The sequence below is a fragment of the Peromyscus californicus genome, unplaced genomic scaffold (assembly GCF_007827085.1).
Source record: "Peromyscus californicus insignis strain IS unplaced genomic scaffold, ASM782708v3 Scaffold_5__1_contigs__length_169319896, whole genome shotgun sequence".
Lineage (NCBI taxonomy): Eukaryota > Metazoa > Chordata > Mammalia > Rodentia > Cricetidae > Peromyscus > Peromyscus californicus.
In genome coordinates, this window is record NW_026294573.1 from 154,592,034 (window position 1) to 154,609,004 (window position 16,971).

Consider the following 16,971-nt stretch of genomic DNA (forward strand, 5'->3'; position numbering starts at 1 on the left):
TTCTCAGTACCCACATGGTGGCTAACAGCCACCTGTAACTCTAGTTCCAGGGGATCTAATGCTCTGTTCTGTCCTTAGGGCACTGCACATACAGTACACAGACATACATGCAGACAAAACACCCATATACATAAAATTAATTATTTTTCTTCCTTTTTTATTTTTGATTTTCAAGACAGAGTTTCTTTGTAACAGCCATAGCTGTCTTGGAACTAGCTGTGTAGACCAGGCTGGCCTCAAACTCACAGAGATCCACCTGCGTCTGCCTCCCGAGTGCTGGGATTAAAGGTGTGCACCACCACTGCCCAGCTAAATAAATCCCTTTTTTAAAAAGGAAGTTTTGTGTTTGTGGTACAGTGGGTTACACATGATACCCCAACTCCCTGCCATTGAACTGTACCACTAGCCATTCATAAGAGATTATTTTATTCAATAGCTCTGATATGTGGGAGGAGATCTGAGTAGCAAGTTTAAAATCCTGCTTAACCCTTCTAATGAACTGAATTTGTACAACTGGATAACAGAGATTTAATAATAATAGTCTATAGAGAGGTGTGTATATGTGTGTTTCAAAATGTGCCATTTTATTTCTACTAAACATGCCAGGACACAGAAAGTTTCTGTGGAAAGTAGATTTAAATAAATTTATATCTTTTTATGTTGTGTATTCAGATCCTTTAGCTATAGCTCATACAGAGGGGAGGAATATAATAAGAAACTGTTGCATGCACAGAACTCATAGGCAGGTCCTTCTGGTCCCCCAAGAAAAACTAGCTCAATTGCTCCAAGTCTTCACAAATATTTTTTACTGCAGACATTTTTTTCCTAAACATACCATAAATCTGGTGGCTCTTCATAACACCTGAGTTTATGAAGTTTAGATATTTTAGACTTAATTCTTTGTAGAGAAACTCAGATCGTCTCAGTTGGGGTCCATTGTCCAACAGTGGCTATGAAGGTGATGCTACAGCTGCCGCTGTGCCTTTCTATTTACAGCAATACAGATGTTGAAAAAGGAGATGAGACAGTACAATAAGTCATTCAGTTACAACCCTATCTAAATGTATATTCAGATGTTATTTCTCTATTATATTGGCAATTGTCTTAGATTTTACCACTTTCTACCTTGTATTATAGCTCTGTGTGTCCTATCCTTTAGTTCCTAGGGGGCCATGTCTTCTTTTATTTGTACCTTTTGTTCTTAATTCATCATTATGCTAAGTAACATTTGGCTAAATGAGAATAACAATGGAGAGTACTCGTGTAATTTTTATTACGATCAGTATTCTCATCTTTTATTTTTCCTACTTTTAGTGGTATGCGATCTGCATTAGTGATGTTGGAGACTACGAAGGCATCAAGGTCAAGATTGCAAATGCCTACATTATCAAGGAACATTTTGAGGTACTGATTTAAGTTCATGAATTTAAGAAGTCAGTAGTTTTCTGAGTGGATGTGTTGTCATTTTAATTACTGTATAGAGAACATGTTACTGCATACTTGTAGGCCAACTCTTGAAAGACAGAGGCATGAGATTACTTGAGCCTAGGAGTTAGGGACCTATCCAAGGAAACAGAACAAGACCTATCTCATTTTAAAAAGCACAGCCAAAGCCTAGTGGAATACAGCAATAATAGTTCATTATTTCTTCCAATTTTCTGGGTAAATTGAATGTATTAGTGCTTTTGCCTTGCTTGGTAGAGCTACAACCATTATGTGCTTTACTTAGCTAGGGCTGGGAGATTCAAGATGGCCTCTCATCTAGCTTAGTTCCTCTTTACTTGTCCTGTTGTTTAGGGGTCTAGCCCAAGCTTCTCTACAGTATGAGAGATGGCATTCAAGAGTGAATCTCCAAAAGAAAAGTTCCAGTGTACAAACTTTTTCAAACCATTTGTAGCACAACTGATAACACTGTATTTAATTTAAAAATTTGCTATCTGTAGTGGCACATGCCTTTAATACACATACTCAGAAGCAGAGATATCTGTGAGTTCAAGACAATTCTGAGAGACTCTGTCTCAAAAAAAAAAGTCACAGGCTAAGCCAGTTTCTGTGGAAGGTTTTGAATGCCCATTAGTTAAAATATAATAGTCTAATACAATTGACACACCTTTATTAGTAGTAATAATTTTATGATTATGCTGTGTATATTTTATGTTGTTTGAAATTTCTCCCTAAAGTTAATTTACTTTTAGTAATTTTGTTCAGTGGTAAAAATTACACAGAAATCTATATATTTCATATTCTATGTGCACACTATTTCATTATTCTTACACAGAGAACAAAACTACCAAAATGTTCAGCATTTAAAAATCTTTTATTATTGTAGATCATCTCAAAGCACATGTAGGAATGGGCTGGGTATGCTACTCAGTAACTCCTCAGGAGCTGATGGCTACAAGTCCCAGTTTCTGGCTTATATAATTACTAGAGAAAAATAACATTGGACTAGAAATCAGGACACCTAACTTCTCAAACAAGCATTTTTACATATTACAGTTTGTTTATATGTCCTATATTTTAATATGCCTGAATTAAGATTACATCACAGAATTAGTGTTACCTTACAGTATAAATTAGAAGTAGTATTCTTTTTTCTTTAATGGGTGTTTTGCCTGTACATATGTATGTGCACCACATGCATGCAGTACCCAGAGTGGTCAGAAGATGGTGTCAGAACCCCTGGAACTGTACTTACAGATGGTTGTAACCTGTCACAGGGGTATTGGGAGCCAAACCCAAGTCCTTTGCAAGAGCAGCATGTGCTTTTAACTGCTGAACCATCCCTCCAGCTCTGGAAGCAGTATGTTTTATTCTTTTTAAAGGGGTACATAAAATGGTTTTGTGTCACATTGATTTGGGGGGAGGTGATAATGGGAAGACTTTTCTCCAATATTCAATTAAATTTGTCAAAAAGGACTTATTACCCTTCCTTTTATCTTAAAGAAATAGTAACAATTGTACTTTATTAAATTATTTTCAGAATTAGATTAATTTGTATATTTTATGGGGTTTCTCACCTCCTAAACCAATTTCTGAAACTTGTAAAATATATCTTTAGTCTAAGTCTTTAAATAGTGTATTGGAACAACTTTAACCAATTAAGAATATGGGGGTGAAGAGATAACCGTGTATAAAACATTTGACATGCAACCATGAGGGCCAGAGCTTAACTACTCAGCATCCACGTAAAATGTTAGGTGTGGAGGTGTGCACTACTAAGTCTAGTGTGGGCTGAGACAAAGGCAAGAGAATCCTGGGGACTTGCTGGCCAGCTGGTCTAACCAGTCAGTGATCTCCAGGTTTGGTAAAAGACCCTGTCTTTAAAATCAGGGTGGAGAATGACTGAGGAGACATCTGGCTTTAAGCTCTCACCTAAACACATATAAACACACATGGAGGGGCAGTGTAGGTGGGGAAGACTATATCCTGAGGGAAAACGCTGTTTTTGATTACAATGCGGGTTTTGGGGCTGAAGAGATGGCTCAGTGGTTGAAAGTGCTGAGACTGCTCTCCCAGCAGACCCGAGTTCAATTCCCAGAACCCACATTAGGTGGCTCCAGTGCCAAATGGCCCAACACCCTCTTCTAGTTTCCATGGGTACCTGCACGTATGTGGTATTTATTCACATACACACACACACACACACACACATACACACACACACAAAACCTTTAAAATGCAGGGTTATACTTTTCTTTTTTTAATTCACTGCTGCTTTGGTGTTTAGAAAGATTTTATTTCTTAACAGAAAGCCATTGAGCTGAACCCTAAAGATGCTACTTCAATTCACCTTATGGGTATTTGGTAAGAAAATTTCAGTAATGTTTCTGTCCTATTTAGTATGATCTTATTTCGTACTATGTATAAGCACTATTTTATTTTACAATATATATCTAAGCAAAATAAACTATTTAAAATACTATTTAACAGAGCTGAGTATTAAATCACTAAATAGCACTTGTGTATGTATTGTTAGAACATAGTAAATGTAGACAGACATGGTGGTGCATGCCTGTAATCCTAGCACTTAGACAATGGCAGGAACATTAGTGAGTTCAGGGCAGCATCGTTCACATGAGACCCTGTCTCAAAACCCTCTTTCTCACCACCAGAAAAATAAAAATCCCAAGAAAACTAAAAAGACTTTAAGATTTTTTCTGTAGACCTTTAAATTTCCTTTCTTGGGAAAGACCTCATTTACAATGCTAAATAAAACTGCATTCTTATAAATACAGTAGGTTGCCACAGGAGGTCTTTGTATCTTCAAAACATCAGATTGAGATTTGAATATTCTGGAGAACTATGTAATCTTTCTTCCAGTTTCAATGTGACCTTATGTCCAATATGAGGAATTATTTTGCTGGTATGAGGGCATTACCAATGTTTTAAATATTTGCTGGTCTATTATACTCTTCTACAAAAGAAATACTTTTCAGATAAACTACCCACTGAAGATTTATAATTATCAAAGGACAGCCACTTAATCAAAAAGCAAATGTGTGATACAATCTATGCCCAAGGAGTTCAGTCTCTAGTCAAAGATCTGAAACAGTTTTTTTCCTACTTCAGAAAGTTGTCATTATTTTTGGATGCTAATCACTTACTTCACTCTTTTTTAAATGGGCATAAATTAGTGGCTGACATTGTTATTCATGTATAGTACATTGTTTTGTCATTTAAAAAAATTCTGAATTTTCTTATTCAAAACTAGTAGTAAGCCAGGCATAAGCCCTTCAAAAGTGAAGATGAGGCAGAAAAGGATTAGGAGTTCATGGCTAGCCTGGGATACATCTAACCCATTCTCAAAAGAAAACTTAAAACAAATTGTAATTACGGTCCTGTGTCACTTAGTTGTTCTAAGGAACAAATAAGAAAGAGAGTAATGTTGGTCCAGTACCTGGTACAAAGTGACCACAGTTGTTTACATTTAATCACAAAATAGACCCAACTTCTGCATCAGGTCTGTCTCTAGATAATAAACTAAGTATAAATAGTAACCAACTATGTATCATGTAAAGTTCCAATTATTTAAAAATATAATAGAGGATTCCTTTTATAATATCTATTAAAATGTTTGGTTCTCTGAGTAAAAATGGTACAATTTGAATGTGTAATGCTATCTCTTTCTTTCCCTGTAGGTGCTATACATTTGCTGAAATGCCTTGGTATCAAAGAAGAATTGCTAAAGTGCTGTTTGCAAATCCTCCTAGTTCCACCTACGAGGAGGTAGTATGATGTCCTTTGTTAAGTTAGTACCGATTTCTTAACTACAGTACCATTCTACAGTGTCCACACATATGGAGATCTGATTCTGTGAGGGACTTGAGCGAGTTTCTAATGATCCAATTCAACAATATCACAAAGGCTTAATACTTACTGTCCAGGACTGGTGAGTGCTTTTTTTTTTTTTTTTTTTTTTTTTTTTTTTTTTTTTTTTTTCTTGTTGTTTAGGTGAGTGGTTTAGGCTGATAATTCTGGTATATTGTCAGCTAAAGTAGCTAATGGCGAAAACAGACCTCCATTTTCTATTTGTAATCTATACCACATAGAAGTCATAAAATAGAGGAAGAAATATAGTAATTGTTATCCAGTAAGTTTTAGATATTATACATAGCAAGTCATCTAGAGAAATGAAGGACATGTAAGAATTGATTTAAAAAAATTATTGAGTGTGAAAGGCTCCTCATATTTTAAAGGCTGTTTGATTTTCCTATAAAAATAAAATTTGAAAAGAATTTGTACACAAGCTTTAAAGTCCACCCTTTGAATGCTGGGGTTTGAACCAGGATCTTACCACTGACCTACCTTCCTAGCCTACTGGATGAAAATCTTAAGTTTATTTAATCACTTAATTTTCAAAATATAAGGAAAAAATTATCCTAGTATTTCTTCTATCATAGTAAGGAGTATTTGTTGTTGTTTGTCCCTAGGAATCTATGGTATACAATCAGATGTTGAAGAACCTGGTTTCTTTCCATTCCCAGTCAAAGCCAAACCAAACCAAACACACACACACAAAAAGTATAAGCAGTGAATGAATTCACCATTTAATCATATCTAGTTTGTACTAGAAGTGTGACTATCATGACTTAGGAGAAAGGTAGCAGCTGAATTCCACATGATCAGTTCCTTAACTTTGTGCCAGGATAGTCTGGTACAAACTCTTAAGTAGCAACCAGGTAATTATAAGAAGTGATCTTCATTATTAAAATCCTAGTTTTTAATGATTTAATAGTGTTATATTGAACCTATGTAAATCTCCTTACTGAACTTATTATTTTTTAATAATCATTTACTTCCTGACACCTTTAATAGTAAGAATAAATCTTAAAGAAAATATGGGTTTTTTTTCCCCTGAGTTATTGAATCTAATTCTTTCCATTCTATTTTACTCTTTGTATTCTTAACAGGCCTTGAAATACTTTCACAGGGCAGAACAAGGTGAAATACTTTTATTTCAACTATTCGAATAATATTGTCTCGGTGTTGGCTATGTCATAGAAAATTTTAAATCAAGATAAATATATATTTGCTTTATCTTTCACACTGGATAATATAAAATTTAAATTAAAAAATTTATATGTATGGGTATTTGACCTGCATGTATGTCTGTGTACCACATGTATGTCTGGTGTCCTTAGAGACCAGAAGAGGCATCCCCTTGGGGCTGGAGTTAACAGTTATGAGTTGCCATGATGGTGCTGGGAATTGAACCCAGGTCCACTGGAAGAACATTCAGTGATCTTAACCATGAATCCTCTCTCCAGCCTCAAATTTTAATTTTTTTTTTAAATAAGGATCACTTATTTAATTCCTTAAGTAGGAATTGCACTTAAATTCAGAGTTCCAATTCAGGAATGTTCCCATCATTTAATGTAATTTTTTTATTAGGCAGCTTGCACAAATTGTCTAACTTGATATTTTATAGTTAGAGGCACCTAAATGGAAACTATTTAAATCCAGGCTAATGCAGTATATTGCATTCCATTGTGAAAGAGTTTGTTTTTCTTACTTTGATTTAAAAAAAAAAAAAAAAGGCTACTCCTGTAGTGCTATTGCTTGCCTGTCCTACATATTTCTCCTTAAAAAACATATAGAACTGTGGTTGTTAACTCAATGGCACAGGGCTTTGCTAACATGCACAAGGCCCTCAGTTCAGTCCCCCAAATGAGAAGAAACAATAAGAAAAAGAAGTGTCTGTGACCAAATGTACCATAAAAGCCACTCCAAATACCTTTTCATTTTCTTTTCGATAGTTCTCACTACAAACCTCAAGCTGGCCTCAATGTAACAATTCTCCTGCCTCAGCTTCCAATTATTGGAATTTTATAGGCATATGATACTCACAATTCCTAATAACAGAAAACTAAGGTATCTTTTTTTAATTTGAGGTGCTTAAGCAATTTGGTGATAACTATGTTTGAATGTTAAATATTTCTAACTCAAAGTTTTGCTCACTGCTCATTTTATTGATAATTTTTTTCTGACCATATTATGAATATGAACTGATCCTATTCATGAATATGAATCACGAATGAAATTATCTCAAAGGGGTTTGAAACTATAATTCTAAAGCAAAAATTAGACCTTAAGATAAGGTTTGGCAGTCCTAAATGAAGTTGTGCTCCTCTGCTCATGGAGTTAAATCCTTGGTGACTCCACTTGGACATAGGATTTTATCTGAGCCGTCACTTTCTGTAAGTATAAGGATGCCTGCCTCTAGTCCAGAAGCCCCTCCCATGTTGTGTGTCATACACCTCCCATATGGGTCTCCTGATTCTGCTGTTTGTGTGTGTAAGGCTGTGTGTGGGTAGATGGGATGTTTTTCTTTTGGCTCATGATTATATTTCCATTTCTTCACATATGATACTTGGCTGACTTCCTGGATGAGGATATAGATGCATAAATCAGTGTACTTAACCTTAAAATGTTGAAATCCAAGAAACTAAATGACTTTGAGTTTTAAGCAAATGCAGGTAATCATAAGTTACATCCAGGAAAAAGTAGGCTTTGTTTTTTTTTAAACCTAGACCCTGGTATGTGCTAGACATGTGTTCTATTACCAAGCTTCATCCCTGGCCTAAGAAAGCATGCTTGGAATAAAGAAAGACCAAGATTATTAAGAGGAAACTATGTGAAGTTAGAGCTGAGTGTGGTGTGCATGCCTATTGTCACCACCAGCACTTAGGAGACTGAGGTACTGTGAAATTGAGTTACAATGAATTTTTCAGTTCCAGGCTTACTTAGACTACACAGAATTCTCTCTCAAAAAAACAACATAAAACAAAAAGTTAGTGAGAGGATTCTTTTATACTTGCATTCATAGGCTTCTTAAAAAATATTTTTATTTAACATATAATTATACATATTTATGGAGCATTGGTAATTCAGTATATTCATACGTAAAGTAATTATCAAATCAAAAGTTATCTCCATCTCAAGCATATATCATCTTTGTATTGGGAAGTACTGGAGTCTTGTAAGTCTTTGAAAAATATATAGTAAATTGTTAAAAATATTTCCCTACTTTTGTGACCCCCTATCCAGCTTCTGGTAACCACTATTCTATTCTCACATTGCTAAGCTTTGTCTGTACTTTTCTTTCAACCAAGAATATTCTCTACTTTATCTGTTAAAATCCTGTTCATCCTCCAAGATGTTTATCAATTAGTTGTTGTCTTTTTTTGTTTGTTTTTTAAATGTGGCTTCTTATAGCACATAAGTTTATATCTGGCAAAGTATTTAGTTGTGTTCATGTTTCCCTCTCTGTACCTAAGTATAGGAGACATTTAACAAATTGATCAAATTTATATTAACCATGACTTCATTCATGCATTCCTTCATTCACTGAACAAATGCACTAAGTATATTACTTCCCCTACACTATTCAAGGCAATTGGAATATAATAAGGATGGGTGGTTTAAAAAGAAAATGGTTCTTATATAGCTCATGTTCTATCAGCATGAAGATACCATATAATTAATTCTTAAAGTGAGACCTTGGTATAATAATATATGGAGCCCATAAGTATATTCAATACATAATTATCTTAGGGTGGTTTTTAAAAGGTAACAATTGAACAAAATAATTATATTAGCCTAATCATTGTTTTACCACACAATTTTATTAGAATTTAGACCAAAAAATTTAAACCTATAAAAATAAAAACACTATTTCTCTGGAGCTGACTTTGTTTCTCTTCCTTATGTACAGTGGATCCAAACTTCTACAGCAAAAACTTGCTGCTTTTAGGAAAGACATACTTGAAGCTAAACAACAAAAAGCTTGCTGCTTTCTGGCTGGTAAAAGCCAAGGGTTATCCAGCACATACAGAAGAAGATAAACAGGTAAAATATCTGTAATAAAGTAAGGCAGATAGGCTTTCATTGAGGCATTAGTAAATAAATGAACTGAGAACGTCTTTAAAAGCATAATTGTTTAAATGCATAGTATTGTGGAAAGTACAAGTGCCCATTTGTTTATTTACCTTTACAGTTTAACATGAGAACTCTTTAGTTAATATCACCAAATGTTATAAGTTGCTTGCTGCAGTGTAGAATTAATTGATGTGTATATACAATCAGATGTGATTTCTAAAATGTAAGAGTCAACTCAGCCATAGATGCTTACCTGACATGCACAAAGACCTGGTTCAATTTCTGACACTGGGGGAATGGGGTTGGGGGCAGGATATGGAAGGTTAAGAGAATGAACTAGAGTTCTCTTGGAGTCTCATCTAATCATCACTATCCACAGACCTTATTCATACCATGTCCTGTCTTTATTATCTTGAAACTCCTAGAAACCAGTCTAATTAACAATTTTCAGTTTCTGGCTGCACTATTTATATGTAATGTGTTTTTTTCACTTTAGATACAGACAGAAGCTGCTCAGTTGCTTACAGGTTTGTGACAAGAACTGAGAACTTTTTGGAGAAGGCAACAATGTACCTAACACTTTGCACTTCATTGATTTATAAAGATGAAACATTAACCATAATGATTCTGTGGCTTTTTTCCCCAGTTCTTTGATGTGTGACCATTTTACACAATAAATGTACAAAATTCTGGGTTTCTTCACAAGTAAATGGGTAAAAGAAACTGCCACATTGCCCTAAGAGTGGCAGTAATACACTTCACTGGTTCATACAGACATTTTCAATTTGGAATGCCAATAGGAAAAAATGGTATGGGATATGTAAGAACTGATCACATCAGGATGAGAGGTTTTTAAAAGAAGCCTTTGTGAACAGGTGGCATATGAGAGAATGGTTTTCAGGTTGTAACTAACTGAAAGCTGCTATCTTAGAGAAAAGGTAAAACAAGAGTTAGGTGTTTATGATGTTGTGGGTTCCTGGCATAAAGAACTTAAGTGATGTGTTGTAGAAGCCAGCCCAGATAAGGAAAAATACTATGGAACGATTTTCCTTTTTAAAATGTTATAGCTTCATGTATGGGTTGAATTTGTCAGTTGACAAATTGTAATCCTTTATAGAATGGAGGGACACAGACTTCAGGGTAAGAAGGAAATAGATGTATTTAACAGGCAAGGTGCTATCACTTCAGTCTGAGGCACCACCACAGCAAACTTAACATTTTGTAACACCTGAAGCTTGAATGCCACTTACACTAAACAAATGTGAGGCTGTGTATAGGTATATTTTCTCCAAAAGACATGAGAATTGTAATGTTTTAATAAATTACAGCAAAATGTATAGGTGTGTGCTGTACCTGTTTTACCATGTAAACTTTCAAACATTGGAAATACATCCTATACTTGGATTTAAGGTGTTAATACTTTGCTATATTCTATTTATATATGTATATCTATTCATATATAATGGATTTTTAAACCTTTGAAATTACAGATATCATACCCTTAAGTGTCTCAGCTGTGTCTTATGCTTTTCAGAATAAGTACATCTTAAAAACAAATACATCACACCTATTACATTACCTCGTAACAAGACATACTCAGATTTCCTTAACTGTCCAAAAAACTGCTTTTTGAGACAAGAATTTGATTTGCAGCAGATGGTTTTAGTACAGAAAAATTTTTCCCACATCTTACAACATAGACTTTTTGGAGAGGCCAATCCAGTTGTTATCAACTGTCCTTCATTCCAGATCAGCCTCTGAGAATCCATGTTTCATCTTGTCTTCTGGACTCCAGTTAATTATATTCAGTCTTCTTTGGCTTTCACATTCATGACTTTGAAATTAACTTGTTTCATTTTCTACTTTCATTTCCATTTTTGATACATTTTGTTTTGCTTAAAGACATGATAATTGTCTTCATTTGCACGCTTTGGAGTTTGGGTTTTTTGTTTTGTTTTATCTTTTTCTTCATTTTTTTCCCTTCCCGACTTTTGTCAGCAGCCACTTCATATCTTCATTTATTGTTTAGTTATAAACTTTAGCTACTTTTCATATTCACATTAGTATATTATGCTAAAGAATTTAATTTTTTTACATTATATCCAGGTCCTTGTACTTCTTAAATAAGGGCTTTTTTTTTTTTTTTAAACCAGATATGTATCCCAGCTGCTTCTGTGGGTTTATCCCTTAGAATGGCTTTTCTAGTGAATTTTTGTTACCATCTCAAAGGTCCTGGAATCAATCCCTAGCACTCACACACAAAAAATTATTTCTGGAGAGTTCTTTTTGTGAAACAAGGTATTTTCCAGTAATGAAGACTTTTGTGGATTAGAGGATCTATCTTCTGATGCTTTATAGACCTTCTTTATTTTAAAATAATTAAGATTCACAAGAAATTACATATTATAGTACAAGCAGGTTCTGAATACCCTTCTTCCTGGTTTGCCCTTGGGTGACATGTAACTATGGTTTTATAACAAACTAAGAAACATACTGGTATGATCTGTAGATCTTAATTCAGATTTTATGACTTTTAGATGTCCTCACTTTATGTCTAGTTCTTAGTAACTTTATTATACAATTTTTTATAACTACCACCACAGACAAGATACAGATTTGTTTTACTCAGACATCTAGTGCTGTATATAGCCATACTCAGCAACTTTCAGTCCCTCTTATATTCCTGACACACCCTACAGCTAATCGGCTATACATTTGTCATTTCAAGACTCTTAGGCAAATGCAATCTTCTGGAATATAACCTTTGGAGATTGTGCCTTTTTACTTAGCCAGATCCTCTTATAACAACTAAGTTCAATCAATATTTTTTCCTTTTATTACATAGGTTTACTCTTTTATCCACCTGTTGAAGGTATTTAATTTTTTTCTGATCTGTGACTATTAAAACTAAAGATGTTTTACATTCATGTTTATTGTGGCATTGTTCACAAACAAGTTATGGAATCAGTGTAGATGTCTATCAAGTGAACAAAGAAAATGTATATATTAACAAACCAGTTTTATTCAGCCATAAAGTGAAATTACCTCATTTGCAGCCAAAAGGATGGAACTGAAGATGATCTTGTTAAGTCTATATAAGCTCAGATGGATACTACATGTGGATCCAAATTAAACAAACAAACAAATGACATGAAAGTAGAAGGCGGATTACTTGGGAAGAGGAAGGAGGTAATGGTGGGCTGGACATGTCAGAGCACATGTGAAAATGTCACAGTGAAACCTATTATTTTGTATAGTGAATATATACTAATAAATAAAATTTTAAAGCTGTTATGACCTATTTTTTTATATATTTATTTTCCTACATGGGATAAATGACCAGGAAGACAAAAGATTCTGTGTATTTTCTAAGTCCTTGTTTTTACTTCCAGGAGCCTTATTCATAAGGTTTCACCTTAGTTCTTGATGTGGGCCCAAGGGTGAGTCCACTACTCAGAGAATGCACCATTTAATGCCATTATCTCTCCTTCCTGTAAAATTACCATCTGACTCTGTGCATTCCAGACCTCACTTTGTTTGAATAAGGTTAATTTCCCCATGCACATAGTTTGTTGTATTCTCTATGCTAAACATACTACAGACAGCAATGGGTGATCTCCTCTCCTTAACTGTGTCTCCTACCTTTGAGGACTGCATAAAACCTGAATTTGGATTTGTTTATTGGTAGTGCAGTGGCCAGGGGAGCATAGGCCTTTGAGCACACCAGGGAAAAGCTGGGGGTATTTGGTTGTCTCCTTTCCCCTGGTATTCGGCAGTGAACCTGTTGTCACTTCTTGATAACAAAATACTCCCAGTGTGAACCATCAACAGGCAATGGATGCTACAACACAGCTTGTCAGATCTGTCTCATCTTTAAAAAGGCATAACAAAAACAAAACACCAAGTTAACCACAAGGACCAAGAGAATAAATAGTTCATGAGAAAAACATAGAATTACTGCTTTAAAAAGAAATACTATCATCACTTTAGTTGCATTCTCCTTGGTTGAATTTTGGAGTAGAGCTTCTAGAATTTAGTACATAGCACTTTTAGGTTTATGTCAAATTCCCAGTTGACATTAAACTTGATCTCTATATTCAACAGATTAAGAAGTAGGGCATGTTACAGGAGAACTTTTATTTCACGTTTCAATAACTGATTTGTTTCTTCATTGTTTACTAGATCATGTTAATGTTTAAATGTTAGACACAATAAGCCTACAATAAACTACGTTCGTTTGGCATCAGTTTACTAAGAATACTGTAGTGCAGGAAACATGACTAGCCACAGGGCAAGGTTAGGCCTCGTTCCAGAAAATGAACATGTAGCAATAATGTAGCAGGAACATCTACATGGTTCTCCAAGAACCAGAGTCTCCTAAAGAGACAGCTCAGGGCATAAGATTGTAAGAGTTTTCAGATTCAGGGAAACCCCATTACCACTCCCTAGTATACATCAGGAGCTTTCTCAGTTCAGAAGCAGCTTAGTTAGGGTCTTTGCAACCCCAAACAAAAGCAAGGGTGTCTGGTAATTAATTGAGTAGATATACAACACCTTATTTAGTTTTCAGGAGAACTGGGTGAAGTTAGCTGGAGGAAATAGTTACATTTTTATTTTCAACTGCCTAGAAAGTACAGAAAAGAAAAAAAGACAGGGACAAAACAAAAAAACAAATAGTAGGTTCTTTCCCCAAAGATAGTTGGCTGAGTTGACCAGTAAAATTGTTTTAAGCCTGTGACCCATTCCCTAGGCTCAATTTATTGGTGATGTTGGGACCATCACTATTATAATGTATTATTAGCCCATCTCTGAGTCTCCCTCATCTCCCATTTTGTTATGACTGTAGTGGGTCCAGTTCAGAATAGGGATGGGAAGGAGAGAAGACAGGAGGTGAACTACATCTCTTTGATTTTATGTTCAGTACTGAGAAGATAAGACAAGTCTATATGTATTAAAAATATAACTGCATATGAAAGATAGATGGGCCTGATGAGGTCTGCAAATTAGTCTTCACCAGAAAACTGGTTTGGTCTTATGGGCTGTTACCAGTGTGAGGTAACAAAAAGAACCAGCTCCCTGAAATCCCACCTGAAAGCCACCTTGAACCATATCTGCAAAATGATAGTCTCAAATACCTCCACTGAATGAAAGCCAATACTTTCAATCATAGCAAGTTTATTATTTTACAGAATAATTTATGCATACTTTTGAAGACTGGCCATCCTCTACTATATAACTTGTCATATACTAGGATTAAAAAAAATTCTTTAAGCTTGAAAATAACCAGATTTTTTGTAGTTTATCAACTATGAAAATTACTGGTTTTATTTTTTCTTTCTGAATTTTGAATAAAATTGAAGAACATAATCTAAATATGTAGAAAAATAAAATCTTGGCAAAACTAAACTAGTGAGTAGAAGTTGTAATTCTAAGTGAATTTCATAGTTACAAAATTTTAAGTTAATGAACTTTGAAGTGCATATTGAAAGGATAAAAATGGAAAATATTTTTATGTTAATTAGGAAGCCCAGTTTGCTAAAAGTAGCAGTATCGTTCACATTAGATTTTAAATTTTTTCATACACCATGAATGCCCTCATAATGAAAATCAGTGTTATTTGGAGAAAACTTGAAGTATATAAAGTGGGGGGCACAAAGGATTTTTTTAATGTACCTACTGAATTTGGAAACAAGTTTCATGAATTTTAAAGGAAGGGGGATATGTAGACACTAATAGAAAGTTCTTATTGTGAATGCTTAAATACTTATGCAGCTTTTTGATCCATTTAGTTTAATTACATCTCTAATTTCATAAAACTAAACCTTGAGCACAAAAGCGTCAAAGTTCAGTACCTTTATATATCCCTAAGTATTAAACTATCAATTTATTATTAATTAAATTTGAAGCACATTACAAGTTTAAAAATGTTAAGTACAGAAATGCCTGATTCTTTGAAATTCCACAAATATCCAGCATCCCAAAGTAACATGTAAATAGACCTCTGCTGCTCACCAAATCAATTCCAGCTGCTCCTAGACACTATTGGATCTATTACATGACTTCTGTGTTTACTGATATAACAATGATGGGAAATTTTTTTATCTATTCATTTAGAACTTGGTAAATTGAAGTACTTGTCTTCAGAAAATTCAGCAGCATTTTAAAAATACACTTAAAGACTTGGCCTAAGCCCTAAATACCTTCCTGAACAGCCATGCAACTAAACACAATCAGATGTCACCTAAGGAGAAGAACATGGAACATTTGCACTTTCCCCTGAATAACAGAAACACGGCAAAGCAAATTCAGAGCTTTGTGAGTGAATGGCTGCCATGTTTAGTACACCTGGTGCTCTATAAAACTAGAGCCACTGTCATATGCTTATATAGATATATACTTCTTAATAAATTCTCTTGCTTGCTTCAAAATTTAAGGATGATCTTTTTCCTGGTCAGTCATTTCAAGGGAACAATAAATAAAGTAGAAAATGATGAAATGTTTTGCATATTTCTGTGGAAGAACGGAAAACATTGATACTTTGAAAGATTCAGAAAATTAACTGTACAGAATGAACAGCTTATATACACTATCTGTGCAATTTTTCTTGGCTGGGGTATTTAAATGCAAGAGCTCCTCCAAGACAAGAAGCCACATTCATTCTTGTCCAAATCCCTCTGTCTCTTCTATTGCAAAAAGAAGTTTTTCCTTTAGTTGTTCATAACTCTTATATGGTGGTAGATCCAAGCGATTAAAACTGAACAAAAACAAAAACAAAATCAGACGTTTTCAATAAAATAAACTGAAGAGATTTTTAATACAGTATTCTCTAACAGCACATTGAAACCTTGAATATTATGTATGTAAAAATTTTGCCAAAGGTATCCTAACATTTTAATATAATAATTAGCATATTAACTAACACATCTATATTTCAGAGGAATCTATTCAACTTTAAGACATAAAATATCTATATATTTGCATAAGAATAATGGAATTATAAATAATATCAATATGTATAAAGACTAGATTAAAAAATTGGGTTTCCTTTTGCTATTCCTGTGTCATAGATCATGAGTCTACATAACTTTTCTTAGGTTAAGAACTAATTTCATCCATTCACTATTTTCTGAGAAATTTTGTGTGCAAGATGTCCCAGCAGCTGGTAATACAGTGATGAAAATGCTAAGTCCCTTCTCTCATGGAAGTTAAGTTCTGAATAGAGACAGTCAAAATAGATACATATATTTGTCTCCTTAAATAATTCCACCATATTAAATTCTAATCTACAAACTGACCATTTTCCAGTCCTTCTAAGATCAATTTTTTTTTTCTGAGACTGAATGATGAAAAGAAAAATACTAAACTAAAAAATAATAATATTCAATTTCTAAAATATGATAGAACTAATTTCATTAGACTCAAGTATCCATGGTTTTGGCAGCTTAGTGAACACCTAGGAAAGAGTCAAAACCTTTCTGTACCTTCATTTTTTTGTAGACACTTCTCATTTGTTTTTGCCCCCAACCATGCAAGTTAGTCTTGAGGAAAAGGCAGCTAATTTCAACAGTTATGAAAACCATCATTAACATA

At 34.2% G+C, this 16,971-nt stretch overlaps 2 protein-coding genes across 6 annotated transcripts in view; one reads left to right on the forward strand and one right to left on the reverse strand.

Annotated features, from left to right (window-relative positions):
- Positions 1 to 12,682, forward strand: part of Rmdn1 (regulator of microtubule dynamics 1) — a 37,429-nt gene extending 24,747 nt beyond the window's left edge. The window contains exons 5-10 of the mRNA XM_052717012.1: positions 1,315 to 1,404; positions 3,752 to 3,807; positions 5,142 to 5,229; positions 6,414 to 6,444; positions 9,218 to 9,351; positions 9,878 to 12,682. Of these exons, the coding sequence (XP_052572972.1) occupies positions 1,315 to 1,404; positions 3,752 to 3,807; positions 5,142 to 5,229; positions 6,414 to 6,444; positions 9,218 to 9,351; positions 9,878 to 9,916 (438 nt within the window). The 3' untranslated portion in view covers positions 9,917 to 12,682. The remainder of the gene's footprint in view (positions 1 to 1,314; positions 1,405 to 3,751; positions 3,808 to 5,141; positions 5,230 to 6,413; positions 6,445 to 9,217; positions 9,352 to 9,877) is intronic.
- Wwp1 (WW domain containing E3 ubiquitin protein ligase 1) overlaps positions 1 to 16,971 on the reverse strand; it is a 134,335-nt gene that overhangs the window by 14,523 nt on the left and 102,841 nt on the right. For 4 of the 5 annotated variants that reach the window (XM_052717004.1, XM_052717003.1, XM_052717005.1 and 1 more), the window contains one exon: positions 11,498 to 16,135. The exons of the other annotated variant lie outside the window; for it this stretch is intronic. In XM_052717004.1, the coding sequence (XP_052572964.1) occupies positions 16,036 to 16,135 (100 nt within the window). In that variant the 3' untranslated portion in view covers positions 11,498 to 16,035. Of the gene's footprint in view, positions 1 to 11,497; positions 16,136 to 16,971 lie in introns of those variants that run through there. 5 annotated transcript variants of the gene reach the window in all.